Consider the following 26317-nt stretch of genomic DNA (forward strand, 5'->3'; position numbering starts at 1 on the left):
AGAATACGATCAAATCATTACGTTAAAGTAACTACAATTATTTATAATGATTAATCAAATCATTGAAACTACTAAAGCTACCAAGTGAAAGAATGATCATTATGGTACAATTCTCATCTTTGTTAAAACGAATCATGCTACAAATATTTATATAGGCGTGATAAGTTTTCCGAATTAGGTTAACTTTTTTCACTACTATCTAGGTTTTTATACACTTTCAACTATATGTGCGACACAATCCAAAAATAAGATAGTGTACTTTCAAGGATATAAAGGTGGATTTAAGACTGAATTGTAAAACTAACGGACAAGCAAAAGATAAAGAGAGAAAAAAAGAGAAATTATGGAAATGTTCTTATTCTTTGACACTTAAGGTGAAGGATCTATATAATTCAGCTACTTTTTCTTATCGGGTTCTTTATATTACATATTTCCTTTCGCTGACTTACATAAATAATGAACTAGTCGAATCTATCTATAAGTAATTTTGATATAGAATGGTGGGAGTTGTAGCATACAAATGTTGATACTGACTGATAATAAAGTTTATTTTTCTCTTTGGATTCGTAATAAGCTTGTAAGTTCAGAATCACATTTAGCAATACGCAAAGAACGATCCGAGTAATCTATTCTCTAAAAATCAACGATTAAAGTTTTTTTTTTTTTATACACGTAATTATTCAACATAGACACAAAATACCAGTGCACAAAATTGTATATGAATAGACAAGTAATTGTTAAAATTAAGTTTAAAACACATTAAAAAAAAAAAGACTTCATTGACGAAGTAATTATAATGTAAGTGAGATGGGAGGTTTTTCAGAGTCTCCCCGTGTGCTGAGTGAGAATATTCCTATAGAATAAATAAACGAAAATAAAATACAGAAAAAAATACCCCTATGTTTAGTGCCACAAGAGTGCCTTGTATTACATTATTATATTTAGCTGTAATTTATGTAATTTCCGCGTACCATGAGAAATAAAAATTGTGATCGATAATGTCAACGAAAAGTTCACCGAATCATGAAAAATATTCATTGCTTATACAGATTAAATGCTGTTTAAATCGTCTTTACATTAGTAAACTAAATTGTGTTACTTAGGAACACTGATTGATTGAACTCACTGTTGATAAATTAATAGATACATGGCGAGCGACTTCGATAGAGAGAATAAAGAATTCATATCACTGTGTTTACGTTTTAGTTGTTCACTTACGTTGTATCATTCGCGTAATTTGATTGTATATTCATTTATGATTTACACGCGTTATATCGTAGATCATAAGATATTGTAATTAACAGCGAGGAGAGATCCAAAGATTTTGCTTCCTGAAATTATCCTTTATTATAACTACGATTATTATTAAACTTTTCTTCTTATTCTTTATGATAAATAAAAACGCATTTTATTAATTTTGTTCGCTTAATTCACTTCGCCACCACCCGAACGCTTCTTATCCCTATAATCTCCGATTAGTACCATATTACTACTGTATCGTTGCGACATTCAGCAACATTAATCAGAAAGCTATGTAACAATCCAAATTTATAGTAAAATTATCAAACATATTAATTATCGACAAGCTACGATAGTCTTGTGAGTAGGAAAAACCAATTGGCTTGGACTAATCATTTAAAATTCTAATTGGCACTAAAATCGAAATTAACGCTGAATGTAACTGCGCGCAAGAGTTACAATTACATAAATAATAATAAAAGAGGCCCGAAGATTGAAAATTAGAAGCTGAGCACTGGTGAAGGCCGATAACACATTAACCTTTTTTGTTGGTAAGCTTTTATTTTTTCATTTTAATTTTTATTACACGCCCACATAGTCATTTACTTTTGATTTCGTTATTTCCTATCGGCGAAGTGCATGGCCGTATTTTTAATATTCAATGTTGTCTTCATTGTAAAAAAGCCTTAATCATTCACATCAAGTGTATGTGTGTGCGTGTGTGTGTATGTGTATATATATATATATATATATATATATATATATATATATATATATATATATATATATATATATATATATATATAATATAATTTCTAGGGTGAGAAAGAAACAAATGAAAACTATGTAAATACAAAAGTAGAAACATATACGACATACTTCTGGGGTGTTTGAAATAAGAAAAGATTTAATAAAAGTGTAATTTCACAGGGTGGCGGTGGTCTGGTGCAACAGCTGCGCAAAAGCTACAGCCTTAGCGATCTCACAGGTGAAAAGGAGGACGAAAATCGTAACCACGAGCATTTGCCAGACGAGGTTGATCTAGACGGTAACTATCCAAGAAATCGATTGATTATTTGTAACATGCATGGAACAATGTTCCAAATTTAAGACATTTTAAAGAAATTTAATTCTTGGCTGCCGGAATGATTGTCAGTTGTACGTAAATAAATTGATGTCTTAAGATTTCTATATAAAAATTGTTTAAAAAAAAAAAGAAAAACTTGAGGTGTCATTTTCTCAATTCGAGTGCCTATTATTATACTAAATTGTATGGCCCAATTCACCATAAAATTTGTTATCACTGCGTTTATTAACAATGAAAATTCCATAGAGCCTCGTCGGAGGGAGAGAAGCGGCCGGAGGGGCTACAGTCCTCGACGGACCCAGTCGAGCAGTAACCGTATGGAGATGTACTTCACTGAGGTCGACCTCGACGTGCGACAATCGAGGTCTAGGGAGCCTGTAGGCAGTTTAACGTAAGTCTCCGTATCCGTATTAGTATATTGCTAAACTTACACGTGAAACGAAAAAACACAAAATAGTTATTTTGTTAAATATGGATCGCAGAAATATTAAGTCATCGGATGACATATCGAGCGGCTACAGCAGCGGCGAGGCTCTGCAGTCGCAGAGAAGTTCGACCACCAGCGAGCACCTGGTGAGAACGGCCAGCGTCGGGGCTCGCAATCGCACGAAGCCAAGAACCACTACGAAGAAATCACCCGAGGTAACTTTTCTTCGATGCTCCATCGAAACGTCGGTGATACTTTCCCTTTGAATTTTTGTATACAATAAATGCTAAGCATCAACGATAAACTATTTGCCCCACTTATAAACATCGAATTTTAACGAAAATTTGAAGGTTGATGAAATGCAGGAAGACGAACAGCACGTAGAAAACATCGAGCAACTTTCCCTCGTCAATCCTTTGTCCCTCCTCACGCCTGAGCAGACGCTCGAGATCCTCTCCTTTCTGAACAAGCACAAGGATCATATTAAGATGATCCAGGGCACGCAGAACTTGAGCGACTCTGACGACGATTCCACACTCAAAGCTGATCTTCCTCCAGCCGTTAAAATTGAAGTGAACAAAGATGAATCGAAGCAAGAGGATATTGTGCATTCGGTGATCGACGTCAAAGTAGAAGAAGTGGCACGCGAAGAACCGCAGGATAACAAGATCGTAATCGATGTGACGAACATCAACAAGGAGATGTGCTCCGAAAAACTGGACGAGCTAAAGGAGCTGCTGCAGAACGCCAACAAGGCAGTGGCCACTATAGTCTCGTCCCAGGAGAACCTCAGTCAGTTGGACGGTGAAATCTCCATCATTCAGAAAACGAATACATTGGAAATCAAGAGCAGCCCAAGCATCTCACGTAGTAGTTCACCAGACTGCAGTGAGCGCGCGGGTAAGTACCACAAAAAACCTGCACCGAAAGCTCCGGAGACATCCAAGGAAGAAGATGACGAGGAGGAGGAGAAGGCTCTCAAGGCTACGCTGGTCATCAAGACCGGCACCGTTAAGAGCTTCACGGACAACGAGCCTGTGAAGCGCAGAAAGAAGTCCAGTGCGAAGACAGCCGCGAGGGATAGCTTCTCGAAACTACTCACGATCCCCAAAAACATCTTCCACAACGCTTTTCACAAGGACAGTAAGGAGGACGACGCCAAATCGCTGAGTTCAGAGAAATCGGTAAGCTGCGAGAACGTGGATGTGACCAACGTTCTACTGCATGCCATGCACGACGACAAGAACAGATCCAGCGAAGGAGACACCTACATTAGTCTGAGATCCGACAGTATCGACGGCGACATCGCGACTTCGCAAGTACAGAAACCGGAGGAAGAAGAACCGAAGAATATCCGAAAGGAGGAGACGATCGTTTAAGACTTAATCCTTCCTATCACACGATTTCCCTTCCCTCTTGTCGTTAGCTTCGAGAGGACGTTGAAGACCGACTCAAGCTGAGCGTATGAACTCTTTATAGTGTGCTGCCGTGCGTAACTAATGCGTTTTCAATTGCAGTTTACCCTAACGACGAACCGTGTTTTAGTTAAGGACTAAATCGATTAGAATTAACTTAAGACTTCCAGTATTTTGTGTTTACAATGCGTACAGATGAAAAGTACTCGTATAGGCTTTGTATAATAATGTGTTTAGTTCAGTGGTTTACGTGTGATTTGGTTTCAGACTTTCTAACGTCCTAACACAGAGAAATCCTATTAAAACCATATAATACAGTACACTTTTTCAGTTTTAGGCTAAACGTGTTAAAACAATAATTCAAACGATTGCATATTTAAATTTCTGAGAGTGATCACATGATTTAAATGTTTGCAGATCACGAGCTTCGCGACGTTGCCTCGCAGCAAAAAACCGACAAAGAAGAGGGTCACATGAAACTCATCGGTTTTTGGCCACACCAAGGAATAGGACCAAATGCTTCTTCACATTTTCACCCCGAGTGTTTTTGAAAGGTTGGCGTCGATATTCACCAGAATATAAAAAAAAAATAAATGCGAAAAGGGAAGGGTTATCCAATGGCCAAAAAACGCGCAATAAGGGTATTGCAAATGCTTTTTAGCAGTTGCATATATTTTATATATATATATATATTTATGTGCAACTGCTAAAAGGTTTATATATATAGCGTTTAAGATTTTTTGATGAACAGCTTATTATTTAATAAGTTCTGAAAGGTGTTCAAGAGTGCGAAAAAGATTTCGGATTAAAGGTGTTACTGACAACTTGTTGGAGGTTGTATACAAGCAAGTTTTGAATAGTTATTTTATAGATAAAATTCTGCGTCGCCAATGGCCTCAATAGAGTCTTTTTCTAAATCTTTATGCAAAATTTAATTTGATCTTCAAACTGGTTTTCATATTTTAAGACGTACTCGACTATAACTTAAATTTTATTCTTCTTCTAATTATTTTAAGACTGCTATTTTTTTATGAAGTACTTTTTCTTTTATTCTATTATTTTTTAGTATCTAAGTTATTAAATCGTATCTGAAAGTTAATATTTCAGTTCCATTCACATTCATTTTATCATCATACGCGTTTACATTCTATTTTTCTTTTTTATTATAAATAATATGAAACAACCACCTCGAAAATAACATAGAGAGCTACGGATAATAAATAAGGATGAATCTGACATCAATGCGACGATGGTTAAAATTCATTTGTGATAATACGGTAATCGACGCTCACGCGATGAGAACCTTACGCATGAAGACGGAAAAATGTTATTCTAGTCACTCACGAGAAACATCTTTCCTGCTGGTGTCTAACTGATCTAAGCCTGTTTTGTCGTATGTGCCACTTTGTATTTGTAAAAAGATTTGTCGTTTGTCTTCATCAAGACAACAATAACTTGAATTTGTAACATCTATATACATGATACTTTCTAAAAGTGTGTATTGATATAATTTTTCCATGACATTTCATTATACGTAAGAATTATCGAGTCGATTCATCAGCAAATAGATGAGTTGACATTAAAAATTGTTTTCTCACTGCTAACGCTTCGGCGCACAACACTAAACTGCTTTTTAATATATAATGGTTGATGCTAATTAATGGCATCATCTTTTCAACTGGGATTTGGTTATTCCAACATTTTTTATGAGAGTTGTGAAACTTGTAAATGATCCGTTATAAAATGGTATAGCGCACAAGTGTTGCGGTTCAAATGTGTATTGATTACTATATTAAGTAATTAAGAAAAATTAAGGGTGTCTAGATAGGTGGAAAGTGAAAACTGTTTTATTCTTAACTATATGTATAGATTACACATTGTTTCTGATCCAACGTCAGTTATCAGTTATTGAATTAACTTTCTTTTGTATAATTTCAACATACATATTTCGGTTTTCACTTTCTAAATTAATAAGAATTGGTTTACTGTTGTTAGAATAATAATATGCATAGTTTATTGTATATGAATTGCGCCTTGAGTAATTGAATGAAAATTTACCGGAATAAAGAATTGTTTGTTCGATCAAGATCGAGCAAAATCTAAAAGAAATGCGTACGCTGAAATCTTCTTGCGTTCGATCGGTTAATATTGAATTTATTTATTCTATTGAATCTTGCAGAAAATATATTACATCGTGTGATGTTTAACATATCTTTTCTATTCTCTTTGCTATAGATATTGAAAGTTTAAAAAGAAACTATGTATGACGCCTAGCGCATAAATCGGTAGTGATTGGTTTTGTTGTCAATATAATTAGATCAGTGAAAACAAGTTAACCTCGCTAAAGATAGTATGCTCGATGTTTGTCCAGTTCATATTACAATAGTCATCGATTGTTTGGCAGAACGATTATGACAAGACAAGTGGTTCATTATTACTGGTGATTGTTTTCGACTCCACGAGTTAACTAAAAGATGTTTATTCTATCAAGCAAGTGTGTCTAAGTAGAATTTTTCAAGTTACAAATGCGAATATGAAAGCTGAACTTCTTTGTTGTAAAGCTTTACATTACCAGTTAGTTTGATATACTATTGTTCATTTTAAGTACTACATTTAAAAATATGCATGATTAAACAAATCAATTTTTTTTTAATTTATGTCGAACTGTTTCGTTAATTGTCAGTCATTTAATGTAGTTATTCAAGTTGACTTCTACATAAGCCAGTTTTTCATATTAAATAAGTTGATTACATTGTTGTGTTTAATTGTACTCATTAAAATCATATAGATTTCTTGCGCGATTTTATCTGAAAAAGAACTGCATATTATGCTACATTGTAAAGAAATCACCTCGTAATGGTGCTGCGAGTATATTAATTCATTGGACTGTTTTCTATTCCCTTGATATCTATTGAACATCAGACTTCCTCATGAGGAAGTGCATGTTGTATTAAAGTTAAACGTAAGGAATGTTTTAAAGTTGTCATGTAATGTATGATATTAAGATGAGAAAAAGGGAAGCACGGAACGACGATTTGTTTCGAAACATGTTTGTAGTTCAATAAAAGATGTTGAAATGTATTTAACCGTTTTACAATTTTTTTTACATAATCCTAGCGATTTTATATACATATAAAAATATTATAGTCTTTCTAGTTATTTTACATAAGTGTAAGAATAAAAAAATGTATGATTCGGCGTAAACTATATGATATCATTACTTTTTAAAGAAAAATTTGAATTAATCTTAAAAAGTTAAAATATGTCAAAATTTCGATTCATAAAAATTTTATAAAGTCAGCCAATTGATAAGGCTTTTACTAAACTTGTAGAAAAGAAATAAACAAAGATCCATCAATAAAAAAGAAAGTGTCAACAATATATTTACTTCAATAATTTCCATAGTGCTTAAGTCTGTACAAGTAAGCAAATCCCTTATTATTCGAAACACTCATGTATCCACTACCGGGCGAGAAGTCGATGTCTAGTGGGTTGAACATTTTGGTGTTAAATGTCGGGAAGTTGGCGAAGACGTTAAAAGATGGAAGGTGCAGCATCTTGAAAGCGTTGGCCTTTCTGTCGGAGGCCATCGCCAGGATCTCAGAAGTGGGATTGAATTCGAGCTTCGTGATGGCTGTGACAAGATTCAGAACCGTCTTCACTGGTGTTGGCGTACGTTCGGTGAGCACGGACTTGGCATCGTAAAGGTTCACAGCTCCCTGTTTACTTCCTGTGGCAATAAACTGTCCACTCGGCGACATGGCTATGGAACAGGCGGACAGGCAACCATCGTCAAAAGCGCGGTTATCGCATGTTCGAGATTTAACGTCCCACACGTAGATTTCACTACTTTCTATAATTTAAAAAATAAAAGTTTAATTAAAATTCAAGTTTTTCTCTTTAAAAATAATGGAATCGTAGGCAGATATTACCTCCGTGTGAGATAATTTTTGTACTGTCTGGTGTAAAAGCAAGAGATCTGCATTTTTTGTTCATTTTCATAGTGCCAATCATTTCTTTTGTCTTGCTTGACAGCAAATGTATTTCACCAAGCCTTCCACAAATAGCAATTAGTTTACCATCGGGTGAAATTTCGAATTTCTGATGCAAAAACGAATGTATTAGAATAAATTCACTTATTTTTGTGCTTGAAAAAAATGTTATTACCTTCATATTTGTGATTCCATGAGGTAAAGGTATTTGTTGAGTCTTTCCACTGATGAGATCATAAGAATGACAGAATGCATGGCTCATTGAACCAACAAGCACTTCTGTGCCTTCTTTCAAAAACCTCGCTGTGTGTATTGGAAACCTATGAAATTTCATAGTGTGTAATTTGTTATTTTCCCTTCCGTCTATTTCAAACAAAGACAGAACGCCTGAAGATCCAGCTACTAAGGCCACTGTCGATTGCTCGTGAAACTGCACAGAGTTGACAAATGGTCCTTCCATGTGAGTTTGTTTGTTTATTTGCGTAAGAACTTTCAAGTCAATGTTTCCTTTCGACAAAGCCTTGGTTTTCTTTGGCACTATATGATTGCTGTGCTGTGAAGAGAAATCAGAAGATAATATTCTTGTTTTGTAAACAACTGTTTAATGCGGTGACTGTAAAACTCACTTTTAAAATTTCACTGTCAGAATCATCAGAGTCCTCGTCGTTCTCTCTGTTCAATTTTGCCCATTTAGGTGTGCCAACTATGTGCGAATATTTGTTTTGCAACAGTTCACTATACTTTTTCTCCGTTCTACCTTTGGGTAATCTGCGGTTCTGCTCGATCAAAGCATCCTGCCTAAAAATAATGGCAGAATAAGCAACTGCACTTAACACGGATCAGTGGAGTAAATAAAATTTAAAACTCACAATAGCTCCTCGTCATCTTCATCCATCCAAGCTGCAGTACCAGCAGTAACCGTGGACTTGGAATCCACTGTTATAATGGAAGCAGCCTTATCAGATTGGATGATAATCGACGCATCATCATCAGCATCGTCATCCTCCTCTGGCTCTGGCTCCGACTCACCGCTGTCACTACTCGATTCATGCTTGAGCATAGGCTCTGGCTCAGCTTCGCTCTCGACGTCACTCTTCAGGTTCTGAATTATGTCGCTTGGGTCACCAAAAACCAGCCTCTCTAACCTAGAAGAAGAAATCGATACACTTGCCGTCCTCCTGAAAAGCACAAGTAGAACGACTGTCTGAAAATCCTACCTGGACTCCTCCTCAGGATTGTAGATGTTCCTGCGCTTCCTCTTGATCGGATCGACGAGCATGGTGCTCTTGATCTCAACGCTAGCCGTTGATGCCTCGGAATCGGTTCTCGACCTCTTCTTCTTGAGTTTCGGCCTCCGCGGACGCGCGAACTCGTCGACGGCATCCTTGTTCTCCGAACCCATTCTTTCTCGGGGTAGTTATCGCCGAGGAGGTCAACAACTCGGCCGTGACCACGTGAAGAGCTGCTTCTCGTGTCTGATGCGGAGTGTGCATGAAAACAACAGTGGCGGATTTTGAGGTTAGGAGTGTCGGCGGCAGACGGCAGCTGCTGCAGGCGCGCGAAGCCACACGTGCGTTTTTGAAAGCTAAGTCGCTCGGTCGGTAAGTGGTGAATCACGTGTATTTCTTATATATAAATTATTATCGTAACACATTTTCATTAGGCCAATTCTTCGAGAATGAATGAAGCTTCCATTGTTACCAGGGTATGTAAGTGCCGAGGTAAGCGCGACAAAAAGGACAGTAGTGATGAGACGTCTTGCAAGAATCTATGCAGTAAGGAAGCACGCAGCAAGGCCAGCATCTACGTATGTGACGATCAGAGGAATTTCACGTTAGTTATCGGTCGCGCGAGAAAATCCGATTGATCAATTTTGAAAAGAAAATCACCCCATCAAGCAAAGCGCAAGCGCCGTGACGTGCGTCGCGGTAGCCTGTTGCACATCCACCACAGTGATGACCAGAGTTGCGCAGCGAGGACAAACGGCGGTCGTTGGCCTTGGGGTCGAAAATCGACCATTACTGGCTGCGAAACGGTGAAAGATTTGATATACTTAATTATAATAACCATCAAACGAAAATAATATAACCGGTACAATAACAAATTGAAGAAAATAAAAAAAATCACCGGAATTAGATATCAGCTGCTCGAGGGAGTAGGCAACGCAGATGCCTTGATCCTGAGCATAACTGGGCGGTGGTGTAGGCGCGTCAAACGTCGAAGGATTTCCATTGATGAGAACCGCGGCGCGATCGGTACCGACCAGAGCTTCAAAGTCCTCGGCTCGGCGCCCGTAGCGCGGAAACAACGCCGAGTACGCGGGAGGAGCTCTTCTGTCGGACTGCATAGAAAATAGTCGGTTGCTATTATAATATAAACCCTTTATATTTGACGATTTCAACATAATCGCATTAAATATTCAATTTCCCAATTTACATCTAGAAAAGCACCACGCCGACGACGGCCAGTAGCGGTCCAGCAGAGCAGGGTCCACCTACTACGCCTCGGAATCCTTGGTCGCTCGACGAAAGAGTAGATCGTGGGCGGCGGCGAGTCCGTGACCGCGTCGCGTCTAGCGCTACCGATTTCGGGCGAATCGGTCACACCGACAGCGTCATTCGCGTTATTACTGCGGCTGCCGCTGTTGCGCTCGATCGGCAAACTCTCGTAGTCCATCGTCAGCGTGACGATCTCCTGCGGCGCCGGAGGGGCCGAACTCGAGCCGATTCTGTGTGCAGCGGATCGTGATTTCGAAATGCTGCGTACTATTACGAGCGTTGCGCAATTTTAGTGCGCCGTAAAAGTGTATCGCTCGAAGGAATGACGTGTGTGTATGGTGGTGACGGAAAGTTTGAGATTGTGTTGTTTGCGTTTTTAGAACGTTCGGAAGGGTTTTCTCTGCGAAAATGTGAATTGTATAAAGTTGCTTCATCAAAATATCGCACCTAATTCTATAAGATTACCAGCCAAGCCCTTAAAAAAAAATCGTACAAAAGTATCCTGAAAATAGATTTTTTTTTAAAATGCCACAAATCACGATTCAAAGACACCTTCATTACCCGACAGTAGCTCAACCTACAACAGTATAAAAACCGCGCGCAACTGCATACATCCAGGTATTGTCAATTGCAACCGCAATTATATCTCAACGATCCAGAAAACAAAAACAACCGTTATACCCAGCTCCGCTCACACACATGAACTCGTGGCCCGCGCGCGCGCGTAATCTCATCTCGGTATCAGACTCGGCCCGGAGCAATGGAAGAAGGAAGCGCGTACGTACTATATGCGCTATATACTATATACGTCACTGGAGGAAGGAGTAGTAAGTAGGTAGCCGAGAGCGCGCAGCAGCGCGTAACAGTCTCACGCCGAGATTCGCCGCGCGAGCACACGGGAACCGCAGCTGTGCGGTTCGATCGACGCGTTGTTTTGATTGTTCTCTTCTTTTTCTCGACGAGTCGCGCGTGAGAATAAGGACTGCGTCCTCGTGAAATTTTCGACGGGCTTGATTTTTTCGTTCAATATTCCTCGAAGCGCGTACGTCAAATTTAGTGAAATATAAAATCGAAATCGCTCGTTCCATATGATTTCATCCGGTGAATCATAGTATAGTATCGACCGGAGCCGTATCGCGCGACAAATTTGGCGATCTCTCCGAAAAAGAACTCCAAGATATTTTTAAACCCAACCCACATTTCGAAGAAAAAGTCATCCTGTCTGCCAAACAGCGTTTAAACTCCGGTCCCATCGGAGAGCGCAAGGAGAGTTCGAAAGGCTTGCGAAACATCGCGCGCGCGTGTACATACACTGCACTCTGTGAGGTAAAAAGAAACAGAAGCACACACAACGAGTCAGCGCTGGAGAACGATCGTCCGGCGCAGTTGAGTTAGAGAGAGAGAGAGAGAGGGGCGATCAGAGGTGCGGTTCCGCTGTTCCCCGGAGCAGTCGTCCCGCCGAGAGATGGGCGAACCTCAAAACTCGACATTCCTCGGGCTCGACTTCAGCACGCAACAGGTGAGCTTTTGCGGGCAATTATCGATCGCTCGTTAGCTTGTGCGACTGGTGCCTACTGTGCGGAAAATGAGATTTTTCACACAGTAGGAAAAGTCGGGGGCATCTGCCGAGAGAAGTACGCGAACACTGTGCGCTTGGCCGGTCCGATGTTCCGATGTTCCAAACAAGCGCGAGCTGACAGACACGCTGATCATGGGACTCGGTAAACGTGTGCGCACGCGCAACGAAAGCCCGCGAGATTAAGAGCATTTTTAAAAAGCACGCTTTCGCCTTGAGGAAATTTTCGAACGCGAGCTTCGAAGTAAACGCTTATTTGCGGAAAGTCTATTCCATAAGTGCCGAGTCGTAAAGATAGAACACGCTCGAATGAGCCGCGCGGGAACTGTCGAGCTCGAAAGTTCAGAGGTCGCTCGGTTATCGTGTGTCTCTCTCAGCGATAAGCTGGCGCGAATCGTAATAGGGTGTAATATCGCTATAGAAATAGAGATTGCGTTTCGTGAACAAATAGGTATGCAAGAGAAAAGATGATTTTGAATAGAAATGCTTTTGCTTGAATAGAACTCCACGAATTTCTGCGATTCTAAACTGGTTGTTCTTTTTGCTTTCAGTTGAAAGCCGTTGTAGTCGACGACAATCTCAACGTCCTGCATGAGACGAGTGTCCAGTACGACAATGACTTGCCGGAATTCAGGTAACATTATCGAACATTTCAATGCTTTTACAATAATCGTACATTGACAGCGAAAAAGAACTGTCTATATTATAGTCTATTTTGTTTAAACAAAACGCAAAATCATTGAAAGTTAAGTTTGTCAAATGATAAAAAAAAATCTTCTGCTTATTTTTCTAAACCTTTACTTTCTACGTACAAATCTTCGCTTCGAGAAACACTGAGAAAGAAGCGAAAATTCTTACTTCTCCAAACTAATCAATGAACATCGCGTGCTTGTCAGGACTTACGGGGGCGTTTTACAAACGAAGGAGGAGCCGAACGTAATAACGGCCCCGACCCTCATGTGGGTCAAGGCCTTGGACATGATACTGGATAGGCTGAGAGTCTGCGGCGTCGACTTCAGCAAAGTCGCGGCTGTTTCCGGCTCTGCGCAGGTATTGTTATTGTTTGCGTAACGAGTAATGCAATGATATAAAAATATACAAAAGTCCAGTTTGCTCGTAAGCTGTGGTCGAGCCGTACGTTCAGCGGAAAACAGCGTCGGTCGTACGGAATACATTTTATTATAGTTCTGCGATAGCCTTGAAGATGATAAGACTGACACGATGATAAAATGCCGCATGTCTGCATAAACTTGAAGCGCTTTAAAATTCCACTTTAAAATTTAAAAATTATACGTATTACAAACAAATTTAGGTCGACGAAAAAAAAAGAAAAAATTGAAAATCATTGTTCACGTTTTAATCGACGTTTATACAGCAACACGGAACCGTGTACTGGAGCAAAGGAAGTCGAACGACCTTGCAGAACCTCAACCCCGAGAAGTTCTTGCACGAACAGCTGGTGGCGGCTTTTGCGGTCTCACCGGCGCCCATATGGAGGGACGCGAGCACCAGCGCCGAGTGCCGACTACTCGAAGATGCCGTTGGTGGACCCGAGGTAGATCATCATTTTTGTATCTCGTAATCAGAATCACCTCAACATTCCGCGTCGTTCACAAAATATTGTGTCTTTGACGCAGAAACTGGCGGAAATCACAGGGTCGAGGGGATACCTGAGGTTCTCCGGGCCTCAGATAGCCAAGATCGCCAAGAGGAGACCCGAAGCTTACGAGAGCACGGAGGTGATGCAACGATAGAAATTCTTAATAATTAATTAGCGCGACATTAACGATTAAAACATGAATTTCATTCGATTTTGTCATCGCAGAGGATATCGCTGGTAAGCAGCTTCGCGGCCTCCTTGTTCCTGGGCGATTTCGCACCGATAGACTTGGCCGATGGATCAGGCATGAATTTGTTGGACATTCGAACCAAAGACTGGCACGACGAGCTTTTGGAGGTAACGTCTGAATTTCAACTTTATACATGGATATCGCTCAGGGATCTCGCGATTAATGTTAGCTTTCTCTGTCTCCAGGTTTGCGCTCCAAACCTGAGGGAGAAGCTCGAGGCACCCGTGCCCTCCAGCTCGGACGTCGGTCCCATTTCGGCCTACTTCGTCGAGAGATTCGGATTCGATGAAAAGTGCAGAGTTGTTGCCTTCACGGGCGACAATCCTGGATCACTGGCCGGTAATGGTCTTTTGAATATTTCAAATATTTCAGAAATTCAAAAGTCTCATCTGAGCTACAAGAATTTTTTGTATTTTTCCAGGACTGAGAATATCCGAAGGAGACATAGCCTGTAGCCTCGGTACGAGTGACACGCTGTTCGTGTGGTTGAACGACCCGAAGACCGTGGTCGACGGTCACGTGTTTTGCAATCCTATCCAGGATGACGCTTACATGGCTCTGGTCTGGTACGTGATTGAATTTTACATCACCATTATACGCGAAAGTGATTTTCTCGTTCTCTTCGATCCCGCTCACCTCTTCGCAAGACAATCCCACGATAAAAAGCTAATCAACGGCCGTACATTCTAATATCCCCAAAGCGAGTGAAAGCCCGCCAAGTACATCGATCCGTTATCACACTTTCTCCCAGCAAAAACTAACTATTTCTCGACAACAAGCGATTATTCTTCTCGCGTACTTTCGCCGCTAATCACGCTGAAATGCGAACGATCGTCTTGTGCTCAACAGTTTCAAGAACGGCTCTCTGACTCGGGAACGAATCCGCGACAGCACAGCCGGCAAGGAGTGGCAGCTTTTCGATGAACTACTGGACAATACGCCCAGGGGAAACTTCGGCAACTTTGCGTTCTATTACGATGTGGAGGAGATCCTGCCACGACTCGTCGGCGACCACAGGTTCAACAAGGCTAACGAGCGTATCGCGAGATACAGTTCTAAGGAGGTGGAGGTCAGGGCCGTTATCGAGGGACAGTTTGTGGCTCGTAGGGCGCATGCCGAGGACTTTGGCTTTGTTATAGGTGAGCTGGAGGTTTCAATTATCACGTATTTGGCTGCGAAAATCGGTTATTACGATGATGGTGACATCTGTGATGACAAAATCAATCTTCCGTTTCAGGCCCGAACACTAGAATAATTGCGACAGGAGGAGCTTCCAACAACAAAACTATCCTCCAAGTTCTAGCCGACGTCTTCAACTCGCCCGTTTACGTATCGGTAAGTTCTTCGAAAAACTAATAAACTAATAATATTGCAAAAATGATATAGCTAACCGCGAAAATCGATGTTATTCAAGGAAATAGCAAATTCAGCGATGATGGGAGCGGCTTACAGAGCGAAGCATGCACTTTTCAAAGACAAACTCAAGTTCGAGGACATACTTAACACCTTGCCGGAACCAAAGCTCGTTTGCCAACCATACGACGACGCGGAGAGCGTAAGTCCTTTCTGAAACCCCGAACCGATTCGTCACTCGTAACATCGTTAAAATTTAATTTTCTATCACAGATTTACAAGCCGATGGTGCAACGCTACAGAAAACTGATAGAGGAACTGCTTCGGGAGGCACAGCCGGAGTCGTAGACTGAGAAGAAACCACACACACACACACACATTCCAGACAGAGGCTTTTTATAGGACAATTTTTTTTATTCCTGCGACTGATGTGTTATTCCGTTATTCCAATGATTTTTTTCGCCGGCTTGGGACATTTATTGCGAACGCACAATGCTGTTGTTAAACTACGAGGAGAAAGAGAGGAGGAAACTTGCCTTACGCGATCATTACTATGCCGAAAGTCCGATTTTTGGTATTTTCGACTAGCTATTTATGTGTGTACAAGTGGTTTCTCTTGCCAGTGCCTTTGACGCGAATTTCTCGACTGCGTAGGTACCAATTACCGCTTAAGCTTAGGATGTAAGTGTGAGGAAGGCGCCTGGTGGTAACTCGTAAACAAACATATCTCAAAGTGCAATTATATGTTATATTATAGAAGGAATTTTTATAATATAGGTCAAGTTTGTATTTATTTATTCGACATGAAGCTTGCGAACGGAGAAAAGATTCTTCAGGTCTTTGCGATCGCGCATCACTAGCATATCATGTGGATTGATTATGCTTAAGTTTATTCTGAATATTTTATTATATTTATTCTTATAACGTGAAAATCGAAGATTTTAATCGTTCAGCATCAAAATGAAATGCGTCGGTTGCACAGGCCTCATTTTAGTTTTATGCGATCGAAATACTTCCACGTACCTACATATTATAAGTAAAACGCCACAGACAAAAGTTGCCTTTTATAAACTGCACCACTCACTATTAAAAATAAAAAAAATTACGCTGCTATCAACCACGCTTATCCGCGCTGAAAGGAAAAAAGAAAGCCCACTGACCCATAATAGCGTCCCTCGCGTGTGCCTAGCTCACTCACCTACTCGGAATCTCGTCGAGGGATCTTACGCTGGCAGTGCGCGGCATAACCGCAGTCGATTTAGTCGCGTCGAGCGAGACGCGTAAGCTGCGCGACGAGGTTAAGATCGTTTGGCTCGCGCGACTCCTTATCGTCCCGCTTTTCTCCTCGCCGTCGGATTTTTGAATCGCTTCGCGCGATGCCTCCGCGTCATCCTCGCCGGTGTTCCGATCCATCCGGTTATCGGCACAATAACGAGTACACGGAGATGTAACGTACGCGCTGCGCGCGAAAAAGTGAGAGGTAAATTGCTGCTGATAAAGGTCCGAGTTAAAGGTTAGCTTCCGATGTGTTTGTTCGTTGCTTGTTTCGAGAGCCGATTTTTTGCCCCGACGACTTTGAATTTTGGTGCGCGAAATCGAAACAATGGCGATCGACAGGAGGAAAGAAGATAAGGCTCCGCTGTTGGTGGACGAGTTCCGACTGGAGCCGAGGGTCATGTCGTCGGGCGAGGACCAGATCGACGCCGCGACGATCGAAGAAGCGCCTAAGGTGCCGCAGAGCAGAAGCGACGAGGGGCCGATCTGCGATAGCAGAAGTTGTGCCAAGAGATCGGTTGTGTTTTTGCGCGGTAAATATGAATTTTCGAGGTGAAATTTTTCTTGGGTATAGTGGAGAACTGACGAATGGGTTTAACGTAACGCAGAGCACACATTTTTGAAAAGCGTGTCGACGAGGATGACGTGTCCGAACTGCCTGCGCGGCGTCGAGACCATCGTCGAGAGGGACAACACGCGGACGACGCATCTGTCTGCTCTGCTGCTGCTTCCCGTCTGGTATGTACACACTATGCGTGGATGAGAATTTAAAATTACAATTTTGATCGTTCGGTTTGGAAGTAATCTTGTTCTAAGAGATGTTGTACGAAAATTAATTGTCACCAAAGCAATTGTGCATGCAAAAATTATTCTCGTAACAACTTATAATATAGTATTTTTAACATTTCGCTCGAATCGAAATTTAACGAGCTTCGCGCGAGCCGATAATTAGAATCGTTGGTCAAACGTAAGCGTCTCGAGCTTTCCTTTGTGAATACATAATGATGTATAGTCGATGGTCTGTTCATCTTCAGACCTTTGTTTATAGCAATCATCATCGCGTTTATCCAGTCTTGAACTTTGTACTTCGGAATCATTTGACTTTTAATTCGTCGGCGTTTTTGCCTAGAACGTGACCGAAAAGCTAATCACCGTAACAGCAGCCAGGACCATCAAAATTATGCAACCATTGACCATCGCAAAAACAATCGTTCGGATGCGCGCCTTGGCTTGTGCAACTCACGGTATTGATTCATATTCAGTGCAAGACTATAATTGCGTATTAAATTAGCCGTAGTCCCCGATGACAAAGCTAATATTCTGAGAAGTCGATACCCTATCGCAGCTATAAGTTTCATTTAGTGTTTGCAATTTAATTAATCTGAGGCGAAGATACTTTTAGCATTCATTTTGCAAATATATTTGCAATTTTAATTTACTAAATAAACAGAACACATATTTCAGGGCAAAGACAATCAAATTTAAAAGAATTGAAAACTTCCAAAAAGAGTGCAGCACAAATAAAATATGCTAATCTCTCGAAAGCTCAAAATTCAAGCCTTGATTCTCAATTCACAGCCTCTGCATACTGCCCTACTGTTCCAAGCTGCTGAGGGACACGAGGCATCGCTGCCCGGAGTGCGGTATCCACTTAGGCGCACGGTTTGCCTCAGCTCGCGAGGCTTTCGTCGTTTGCCTGCGCCGTAACGCCGAGCCCGACGAGATCTTCGCAACCAATAGCGTCAACGAGGACAGCTTATTCTGAACCGATACTATGATGGACGAGCAAGTGTGATTGATTGCACAACGAGATGACGACTTGTTTTATTCGAAAGGTGAAAGAGTCGAGATCTTTTGAACGATCTGATGTTTGGTTTAATGGTTAACCTATTGTAATAGAGTATAGAGTGCCTTGCATAAGTGAACTGTTCGATGGTTGTGTTCATATATTATGCGGTACAATGGAATTAATTAGACTTGTGATTTAGAATAAGTCATTTACAATGTTGCAGTATTATTGATCAGCTCTTACGACGAATTGACAGATCTTATAACGATTATTCTACATAGGAATGTTTAACATTCAAACGCTGATAAAGCCGTATACGAGAAAGCGCACACATGACAAATGAATGTACATAGTACTTTGGTCATAAATAAATAGCCTGACCCATTCGGTCATGCGCGAATGACCGAATAGCTCTATTAAAAAAAAAAAAAAACCTTACGTCACCGCACCCAATCAGCACAATTACCTCAAGCTCCAGATCTAGTTCCATCGCTAATTGTCATTTCGCGATTCGACTCGCCGATTGCCGCGGCCGTACACACATTAACCAGAGACTCGTTGTTCAGGTACTCGCATATTCTCTCGCAGCACAGATGCGGCAGCCTCACCTCTAGCATCGATGACAGACACTCCTCCGCCGATTGAGAAACGTAGTGTCTGATGAGACCTTTCGTGCAGTGGCCCTTAATTATACCAATACAACGTGAAAACCGGTTGGAAAAATCTTGCGATTTCAAGATCGATGACAATTCACGCGATCGAATTTTGTGAGGGTTCTTGCGCAGAGTGTCGTGCAGAGAGGAGTATTTCGTCAGCATGGTCGACTTCATCAGTTGTACTTCGTTTTGTAGACTAGTCAGGTATGTCTGATTCGTTGTATCGCTGGTGAACATAAAGCCCAGGAGATACTTTCGAAGATTCAAGAGCTTCTCTTGGAGGTACTGTCGCGTGCCGTCGTCAAGATAGAGTTTTCCAATTGTCAGAGTTGACAAGTACAGCTGAATCTGTTGGATCACATGTTTTCTCGAAAACTGCTCCGGGAGGCTCGTGTCATCGAGGTTCGCCGGGAAGTTATTCAAGGCACTCTGAATGATTTCTGATGTTCCTGATGAAAAGGCATTTTCATTTAATTGAAGACTTTGTAAAGACTCGCGGTTGAGAGTCGACGATTCTTACCATACTCCAGTAGATTCATCATCTTGTAAGCTGCATCCTTGTCCTTCCTGTGGCCACGGCAGAATCGTTCGTTGTTGGGAACGAAGAAATTAAGAACAGCTAGGTTGTCTCCCGGGCTCATTTGAAATCCTCTATCCCTAAGCACCTCGACTATTCCAATCAGACTCTCCGTTACTTCCAGACAAGGCAAGTCATCGGCGGCAGAGTAGTGAAAGCAGCCTTCCTCGAATCTCAGAACTTGGACCTCTGCATCGTGACTTAGCAGAATCTTCACAGTCCCAAGACTCATAATCGAGACAGCAATCTGCAAGGGCGTTTCGTTCCTCTTATTCCGGGCATTGACCCGCGCTCCGTGTTTCAGCAGTAGATCTGCCACTTCCACATTGACAGCGTCGTCCAGATAATGAAGTTTACAAGACGCTCTCGATCTTCTTATGTCACTGATCACGACGTGCAGTGCAGTTTCGTCGTCACCGTTGACCTGCCGAACGTTGGCTTTGCTCCTCAGGAGCAACTCGACTTTGCGCTTTTGGAGTTGACGGTAATCATCGAGAACTTTGCGTTTCTCAACTTCACCACAGTGCATTTGCGAAAAGACTCGCTCTGGATAGCTGTCTTTAAAGACGCACATCAACGGTGTGTCTCCCACCTGGTCTTTAGAATTAACGTCGCTACCGAATTCGATGAGGAGCTCGAGGATTCGAAGCTCATCGTCCACAGCCACCCTGTCGATTGATCGCTTTTTCGCCACTACTCTGGAATGATCCAGACAGACGAGGTGCAACGGAGTCCGGTAGCAACGATCCAAAGCGTTCGGATCGGCTCCGTTCTTCAGGAGCAACTCGATCACCTTGATTCTCCTGTACGCCACAGCGAAGTGAAGGGGCGTGAAGAAGTCTTTCGTCTCAACGACATCAACATCCACTCCATTCGAGAGAAAATGTTTCGCCATCTCCACGTTACCAGCTATACACGCGACGTGGAAGTGCGTCAGTCCGTGGACGTCCCTGCAGTTTATTTTGCAGTGGTCGAAAAGGGTGTCGACGATGTCGAGGTAGTCGTGACGGACAGCCAGGTGAAGCGCTGTCTGGTTGGCATCGTTGAGTCTGTGAATACCGAGACCTGATGCCAGCAGAAAGACGATGATCCTTGTGTCCTTGTTCACCAGAGCTTTCTCGAGGACCCAGTCGATCTTGTTCGAGTCGTGGAAAAAATCGTTGGTGGCGAGTTTCGAGAGGCCCTCGAAATCGGGGAAAATTGAAGCAGAAAGGAGTTGGTCGTAGAATGAATCCCGATCCTGCGATGCGGACATTTTGCCCTGCTCGACATCACTTGCGATCTGTTGGAAAGCGCAGAAACAATCAATGCGATTAGAATGGTACACGGGGTGATAGGCGCAATAATAATGAAACTGAGTAATAATAAGAGTTTGGCATTGTAAACACAGTTATTGCATAAGTGCAGCTAATCTGGACGACGACTCATAGTCGTCATATATGAATCGTAATTTATCAGCGTTTCATAACAGCAGAATTTATACTAAAAAAGCGAGATAAGTCCTAATGTATGCTCTATTGCGATGCAATGCGGAAATTTGTCAATATTTATAAGCTAATTTTCCTGACTTCGATCAACAGTCTTTTTCATTTTTTTAACTGTTAAGGAAATATTGGTTATTTAATTTATTTTATAGCACAGTGTGGCTAAAATACGCTGTTAAGTCACGGCTATCTGTGACTAAAGTAGTCCTTTTTTGCACCGTGTTTATCACAACTGCTAACTGCTAACTGCGCCGTGTAAAAAAGAACCATTTAAGTCACACGTATCGTAATGTACGATATTGATACATTCGGCTACACGCGCTCAGTATTTGACTTTATTATAATCATGTTAAAAACTTATATTTACGAACTAACTTACGAACAGCAACACAACACTCTTCGCTGGCGATCAGTTTTAGTTTCCGCTTGTTAATTCTGCGCAAGAGCCGGCTTTCTGCTGGCCTCCTTATTGCCTCGATCTAAATGTTCGCAGTCCCCGACTCGCTCACTAATTAACTCGCATCTCCATTACAGACATGTATTATACAATTTGCACTATCGCTACTCACTCGCGTTACTTGGCCGAAATCGCACATATATAACATATACATATACGTACATATCACTGACGCGGGAGTTTCAAATAGTCCCATTATATGTCAGTACATGTTATATAATATGTGTACAGTATACTATTATAGTTTGTTGTAAATCAGGTCCAAAATAGAATTTTATGCAAATAAGCGCCGTACAAATAACAATGCGATAAATGAAAAGAAACATAAATCTTCTGCGGTGTACAAGCCCTCGGTAGCGCGTTCAAGCACATTTTGAAAATATATCGTTATCAATTATGGAGAGCTTGGGCACCTGAGCTATTTTGGCTCGCAGAGAACGCACGTTTTGGCGCATATTCGTTGGACTTTTTTTTCGTCGAAGCCATACTTTTATTGAGTAATTTACGATTAGCTATACACCCCTATTTCCTACTTTTTTGCGTCAAATTTGACTATTTCAGCTTTATTATACGGTGTAGGAAAGTGTTGTAATTACACAGGCGGATGTATTTTATGAAAGGTTATCCATTTATTTTTGTTCCGTTAGAATAAGGTACGATTTTAATGTACCCGACTCAATTGCACTGACATAAGTGCAACTGGCAGAATATTATGAACTGTTATAACAAATATCTAAACTAGTTAAACGCAGTATGGTTGAAATGAAACAATATACGGGTGAAAATTGGAAAGAAATCAGAACCCGAACTCATCGAGTTTCTCATCCATGTTGTCCATCCAAGCGTCAACCGCCCTTTGAATATTTTTCAATTCGAATTCCATAAATCCTCCCCGACATTCTCGAGCATACACTTCTTCCTCGGGTGGTGGTACTAGTTGAGGATGGGGGGAAGCGTAAGCTGAAACAAATGCAGCAGATCGACGTTACTCAGATGCTTTGATATCCTCTCGCAGCAAGGATCACTCACACAGCATGAAAGATTTCAATGAAATATTTCGAAATATTTCAGTGAAATATATCCACGGAATATTTCTGAAACCTTCCAGTAATATTCCATAGAAGAGCTATCAATCAACTCAATAGAAATATTTCGTGAAATATTTCAGAAATATTCCATAAATATTTTGTTGGAATCTATGAAATTCCTTTTTAAATATTTCGATATGTTCTTTAGGAAATCTTACATAAATATTTCATAAAATATTGCTCAGAATTATTTACTTAATAATACACTGAAATATTTTGCGGAAGATTTTTGGAATCTTTTTTAAACATTTCTTTGGAACTTTTGTAACGAATTTTTAAACATTTATCAAAAAATTTATGAAATATTCCATAGATATATCTTGTAAACTTTTACATAATTATTTCTTCATTATTACAATGGAATATTTCTTATATATATGAAATAATTCTTTATATTTTATTTAATTCTAATATTTTATTGGAACTTTTCAAATAAATTTTGGATATTTCTTGAAATATTTCAGGATTATTCCATACATATGTCTCGAAAACTATCGTGTAATTATTTCGGAAATATTCCAATGGAACATTTCTTGAAATACTTATGAAATAATTCTTTAATATTTTATTGGAACTCTTAAAATAAATTTTAACTCTAGCTGCCTGCGCATGAATTCACACTGGATCAATTATGTGTTTGTACCTGCTGTCAAACTATGGAGTTATTCTTTATATTCAAAAACAAAAGGGGTTCGAATTAATGAATTAACAGTTTATCCGCTTACATGATTTCAATTATTTTTCGTATAATTTGATTCAAAAGTTTAATATTACTAACATTAACTAGTTTACGAAAGCCGATGGCGGAAAAGCAAAGATACAAACTGTTTGTGTATTTACTATAATTATATATATAAAATAAGATATATTCACGGTGTTGTGGTACAGTCGCCGGACACAATAACTTTGCTTTACGCGCCACAACATGGCGGCGGGTTTTTTGTTGATTGGGCTTTCAGAACAAGGTGGCGCATCGGCTTCGCAGTCGCATAGACAGCAAACCATGGCCATAAAAAGAAGAAGAAGAAGAAGGTTAGGACGGTCATGACGTCAGATATCGCTTTACTGACAGTCATGACCGATCTAAGGAGTCCAATTAACAAGAGACCCGCCGCCATGTTGTGGCGCGTAAAGCAAAGTTATTGTGTCAGGCGACTGTACCTTCAAGCAATTCGGGAACATTTGAAGAATATTTCACGGAAGATATGTGGAATATTTCTGAATTATTTCAGGTGAAATATTTTATTAAATTTTTCAGAAATATTTCTGAATCATCATTTCACTAGTAACTTATAGTGATTATTAAACTTACAAACATTTCAGAAGTGTTTCTCAAATCTAGGAAAGAAATATTTTATGAAAGCTTTCTGGAATATTCCGGAATTATTATACTGAAAATTTTCCAGTAAATATTAAACACTGAAATAATTCAGAAATAAATCAGAAATATTTTAAAGAAATATGTTACGGAAGCTTGCTTAAATATTCCAGAATTATTTCAAATACAAATCCCAGGAGACTGCGTGCCACAAAATAATTTAGAAACATTTCAGAAATATTTCAAGGAAATATTTCATGAGAGATTTGCAAGGCGGGGCATTTTATGACATGATATTATTGCATTAATATTTCTGAAATATTTCGTGAAAATTTTCAGAAATATTTCTGAATTCTTTAAAAAAATATTTCAATATAGGAATTCGAGGGACATAACATTATTTCAGAAATATTTCGTCGAAAGATTCCTGGAAGATTTCAAATATTTCGTTCCAATATTTCCGAAAATGGGCTCCGATGCTCTGCCTGAGTTCGCTATTTTTCAGAAAAGAACGCATTTGCTCCAAAGGTAAGCTCAAGATGTCCCGCAGCGTTTTGCCATTCACCAGTTCTATAAGGTTTTCATTGTGCAGGCTTCAACCCTGATCATTTTCAGATAAGCATCGTTAACCTTCACAGTCGGGCTCACGTTGGAGATGATCGATTTCAGATTATCTTCGATTTCTTTGCTCACAGCCAAACCGCAGAGTCGCATTTGTATCAAGTACTTCTTGCTCTCGCCAGAAATGTGAGCTGCCGTGAGTTTCGTACAATAGACATCGTACCTTTCCGAGATGTTTCCTGCGAACTTTTCCAGGGCTCTAATTACGGTGTCTTCCGTTCCGAGCTCCAAAAACGCTCGAAATTCGTCATTGGCATCGTTATCCTCGGAGTAGGTGGTGAAACTCCGATCTATGAAGAATCTCAAAATAGCCAGAGTATCTCTTTGGCTCAAGTCGATTCCCGCGCTGCGTCGCATCTCAACAATATCAATTAGGTTCTCCACGGCTTCCAAGCAGGGCGGTCTGTTGGCTAGCAAACTGAACCGATATCAACGCTACTCAGATCCGCGCCGTGATTCACGAGAACTTTGAAGATGTCCGCGCTTAGCACCCACATGGCCATGTCTATGGGCGTCTTGCCATTTTTATTTGGCAGATACCGTCGACGAGTTTCAGATTCAAAATCGCCTCGATCATCTCTGCGTGCGATCTGTCCGCGAAATATGGGTCCTCGAACTGCTCGAAATCCCTCGAAGTTAACAGATCCTTGATTACGACGTGCAAAATCGTGTCCTCAGACTCACCGAAACGTGTCGTGACGTCCGCTCCGTGTTCTAAGAAAAGCTTTAATTTCTCACATTGCCCTGCCCTTACTAGATCGATGACCTTGGCCTTTACTTTGCAAACTAAGGCTAGCTCTTGTTTAGCCTTCATCGAGACTCGATCATTTCGCTGCATAATCTGAAAAAATCGCGATGAAAAATCTTTCCGTCTTTATTGCAGTTCGACAGAAGCCACCAGTTGCGGCTGGATTGAAAAGGTAACGTAAAAAAAAAGATGTATATTAAGAAAGTACAGAAAAGTTCGCCGTGTTTGACTTTGAAAACGATGCGCAATATTAAGGCAAGTCAAATAAGTAGCTTAAAACATTATAGAAAAAAACTCGCTCGTTATTAGTATGCAATCGAAAGTCTTATAAAAATTCGAAAAAAGAGAGCCCTTCGGATCCGGATAACGCGAAAGAAAAGCAAAGAACCACTATACCTTATGGATGGATCATAAAAAACTTCTTTTGAAGTATTCCGTAGTCATCGTTGCAAAAACTGCCGTTCAAGTTGGCGCCGTTTTCAATAAAGTGCCTGGCTCTGTCCTTTAGGCCTAACATACAACTTACGTGAAAATAAGAAATACCGAATTCGTCTGTACTGTTGTGCTGGTAGGTGTAATCGTCAGTATCAAGCAGGTCGGGAATAATTTGGAAAAAATTCTGTTTAGTGGTCAGGTGAATGGCTGTTTCGTCATGGTCGTTGAGGACCAGATTAACCGAGACACCGTTCATTATTAGGTATTGGATCATCAGGGTATCCATGGTTATGATGGCAGTTTCGAAATTATTCACAATATAATTATGTATTAATAGATACGCAAATAAATAATAGAGTATATTTTTCATTGTTAAATAAACTTGGTATTGGTTTAGTAATAACAAAATAATTTAATTTATTTTAATTAAAA

The 26317-nt window shown here is 40.5% G+C and overlaps 5 protein-coding genes across 12 annotated transcripts in view; 3 read left to right on the forward strand and 2 right to left on the reverse strand.

Annotated features, from left to right (window-relative positions):
* The window catches only part of LOC100120566, a 31795-nt gene extending 24546 nt beyond the window's left edge, over positions 1 to 7249 (forward strand). For 5 of the 6 annotated variants that reach the window (XM_031929722.2, XM_032598972.1, XM_032598970.1 and 2 more), the window contains 5 exons: positions 2170 to 2287; positions 2573 to 2717; positions 2809 to 2968; positions 3104 to 4215; positions 4586 to 7249. In XM_031929722.2, coding sequence (XP_031785582.1) covers positions 2170 to 2287; positions 2573 to 2717; positions 2809 to 2968; positions 3104 to 4132 — 1452 coding nt within the window. In that variant the 3' untranslated portion in view covers positions 4133 to 4215; positions 4586 to 7249. The remainder of the gene's footprint in view (positions 1 to 2169; positions 2288 to 2572; positions 2718 to 2808; positions 2969 to 3103; positions 4216 to 4585) is intronic. The other variant, XM_008213593.4, reaches the window with a different exon arrangement.
* On the reverse strand, positions 7219 to 9880 carry LOC100120594 (U3 small nucleolar RNA-associated protein 18 homolog). The gene is made up of 7 exons (XM_001604169.6): positions 9862 to 9880; positions 9378 to 9635; positions 9030 to 9305; positions 8787 to 8958; positions 8336 to 8713; positions 8101 to 8269; positions 7219 to 8021 (listed from the first exon to the last, which is right to left on the reverse strand). The coding sequence occupies exons 2-7, from the start codon at positions 9560 to 9562 to the stop codon at positions 7558 to 7560; spliced, it is 1644 nt and encodes a 547-aa protein (XP_001604219.1). The 5' UTR covers positions 9563 to 9635; positions 9862 to 9880; the 3' UTR covers positions 7219 to 7557.
* A 1635-nt stretch (positions 9881 to 11515) lies between these two features.
* On the forward strand, positions 11516 to 16493 carry LOC100120639 (xylulose kinase-like). Of its 2 annotated transcripts, none has more exons than XM_008213602.4 (12): positions 11516 to 12177; positions 12786 to 12868; positions 13131 to 13284; positions 13610 to 13789; positions 13872 to 13973; positions 14060 to 14191; positions 14270 to 14423; positions 14506 to 14650; positions 14934 to 15223; positions 15322 to 15419; positions 15499 to 15639; positions 15711 to 16493. In XM_008213602.4, exons 1-12 carry the CDS (start codon positions 12124 to 12126, stop codon positions 15783 to 15785), a joined length of 1608 nt encoding a protein of 535 aa, XP_008211824.1. In that variant the 5' UTR covers positions 11516 to 12123; the 3' UTR covers positions 15786 to 16493. The 2 variants fall into 2 exon arrangements, with proteins under 2 accessions (XP_008211824.1, XP_016840700.1); XM_016985211.3 differs by lacking the exon at positions 11516 to 12177 and adding an exon at positions 12509 to 12685.
* Positions 16494 to 16547: 54 nt separating this feature from the next.
* Positions 16548 to 18909, forward strand: LOC103317027. The gene is made up of 3 exons (XM_008213599.4): positions 16548 to 17245; positions 17321 to 17450; positions 18291 to 18909. The coding sequence occupies exons 1-3, from the start codon at positions 17041 to 17043 to the stop codon at positions 18475 to 18477; spliced, it is 522 nt and encodes a 173-aa protein (XP_008211821.1). The 5' UTR covers positions 16548 to 17040; the 3' UTR covers positions 18478 to 18909.
* On the reverse strand, positions 18634 to 21779 carry LOC100678374. Of its 2 annotated transcripts, none has more exons than XM_003427590.5 (3): positions 21598 to 21779; positions 19678 to 21016; positions 18634 to 19606 (listed from the first exon to the last, which is right to left on the reverse strand). In XM_003427590.5, the coding sequence occupies exons 2-3, from the start codon at positions 20987 to 20989 to the stop codon at positions 18969 to 18971; spliced, it is 1950 nt and encodes a 649-aa protein (XP_003427638.1). In that variant the 5' UTR covers positions 20990 to 21016; positions 21598 to 21779; the 3' UTR covers positions 18634 to 18968. The 2 variants fall into 2 exon arrangements, with proteins under 2 accessions (XP_003427638.1, XP_031785581.1); XM_031929721.2 differs by having other exon boundaries at positions 21602 to 21776.
* Between the last annotated feature and the right edge of the window lie 4538 nt (positions 21780 to 26317).

This window comes from Nasonia vitripennis, chromosome 4 (genome assembly GCF_009193385.2).
Source record: "Nasonia vitripennis strain AsymCx chromosome 4, Nvit_psr_1.1, whole genome shotgun sequence".
NCBI classification, from domain to species: Eukaryota; Metazoa; Arthropoda; class Insecta; order Hymenoptera; family Pteromalidae; genus Nasonia; species Nasonia vitripennis.

Excerpts from the sequence above, each read along its gene's own strand:
- LOC100120639 (XM_008213602.4), top strand. The coding sequence starts at position 12,124 with ATGGGCGAACCTCAAAACTCGACATTCCTCGGGCTCGACTTCAGCACG. Across the intron at positions 12,178-12,785 it reads TCGACTTCAGCACGCAACAG|TTGAAAGCCGTTGTAGTCGA; the intron begins GTGAGCTTTTGC and ends TTTTGCTTTCAG. Across the intron at positions 15,640-15,710 it reads CATACGACGACGCGGAGAGC|ATTTACAAGCCGATGGTGCA; the intron begins GTAAGTCCTTTC and ends TTTCTATCACAG.
- LOC103317027 (XM_008213599.4), top strand. The coding sequence starts at position 17,041 with ATGGCGATCGACAGGAGGAAAGAAGATAAGGCTCCGCTGTTGGTGGAC. Across the intron at positions 17,246-17,320 it reads ATCGGTTGTGTTTTTGCGCG|AGCACACATTTTTGAAAAGC; the intron begins GTAAATATGAAT and ends AACGTAACGCAG. Across the intron at positions 17,451-18,290 it reads CTGCTGCTGCTTCCCGTCTG|CCTCTGCATACTGCCCTACT; the intron begins GTATGTACACAC and ends CTCAATTCACAG.
- LOC100678374 (XM_003427590.5), bottom strand. The coding sequence starts at position 20,989 with ATGTCCGCATCGCAGGATCGGGATTCATTCTACGACCAACTCCTTTCT. Across the intron at positions 19,607-19,677 it reads GATGAATCTACTGGAGTATG|GAACATCAGAAATCATTCAG; the intron begins GTAAGAATCGTC and ends CCTTTTCATCAG.
- LOC100120594 (XM_001604169.6), bottom strand. The coding sequence starts at position 9,562 with ATGGGTTCGGAGAACAAGGATGCCGTCGACGAGTTCGCGCGTCCGCGG. Across the intron at positions 8,270-8,335 it reads ATGGAATCACAAATATGAAG|AAATTCGAAATTTCACCCGA; the intron begins GTAATAACATTT and ends TTTTTGCATCAG. Across the intron at positions 8,022-8,100 it reads AAAAATTATCTCACACGGAG|AAAGTAGTGAAATCTACGTG; the intron begins GTAATATCTGCC and ends TTTAAATTATAG.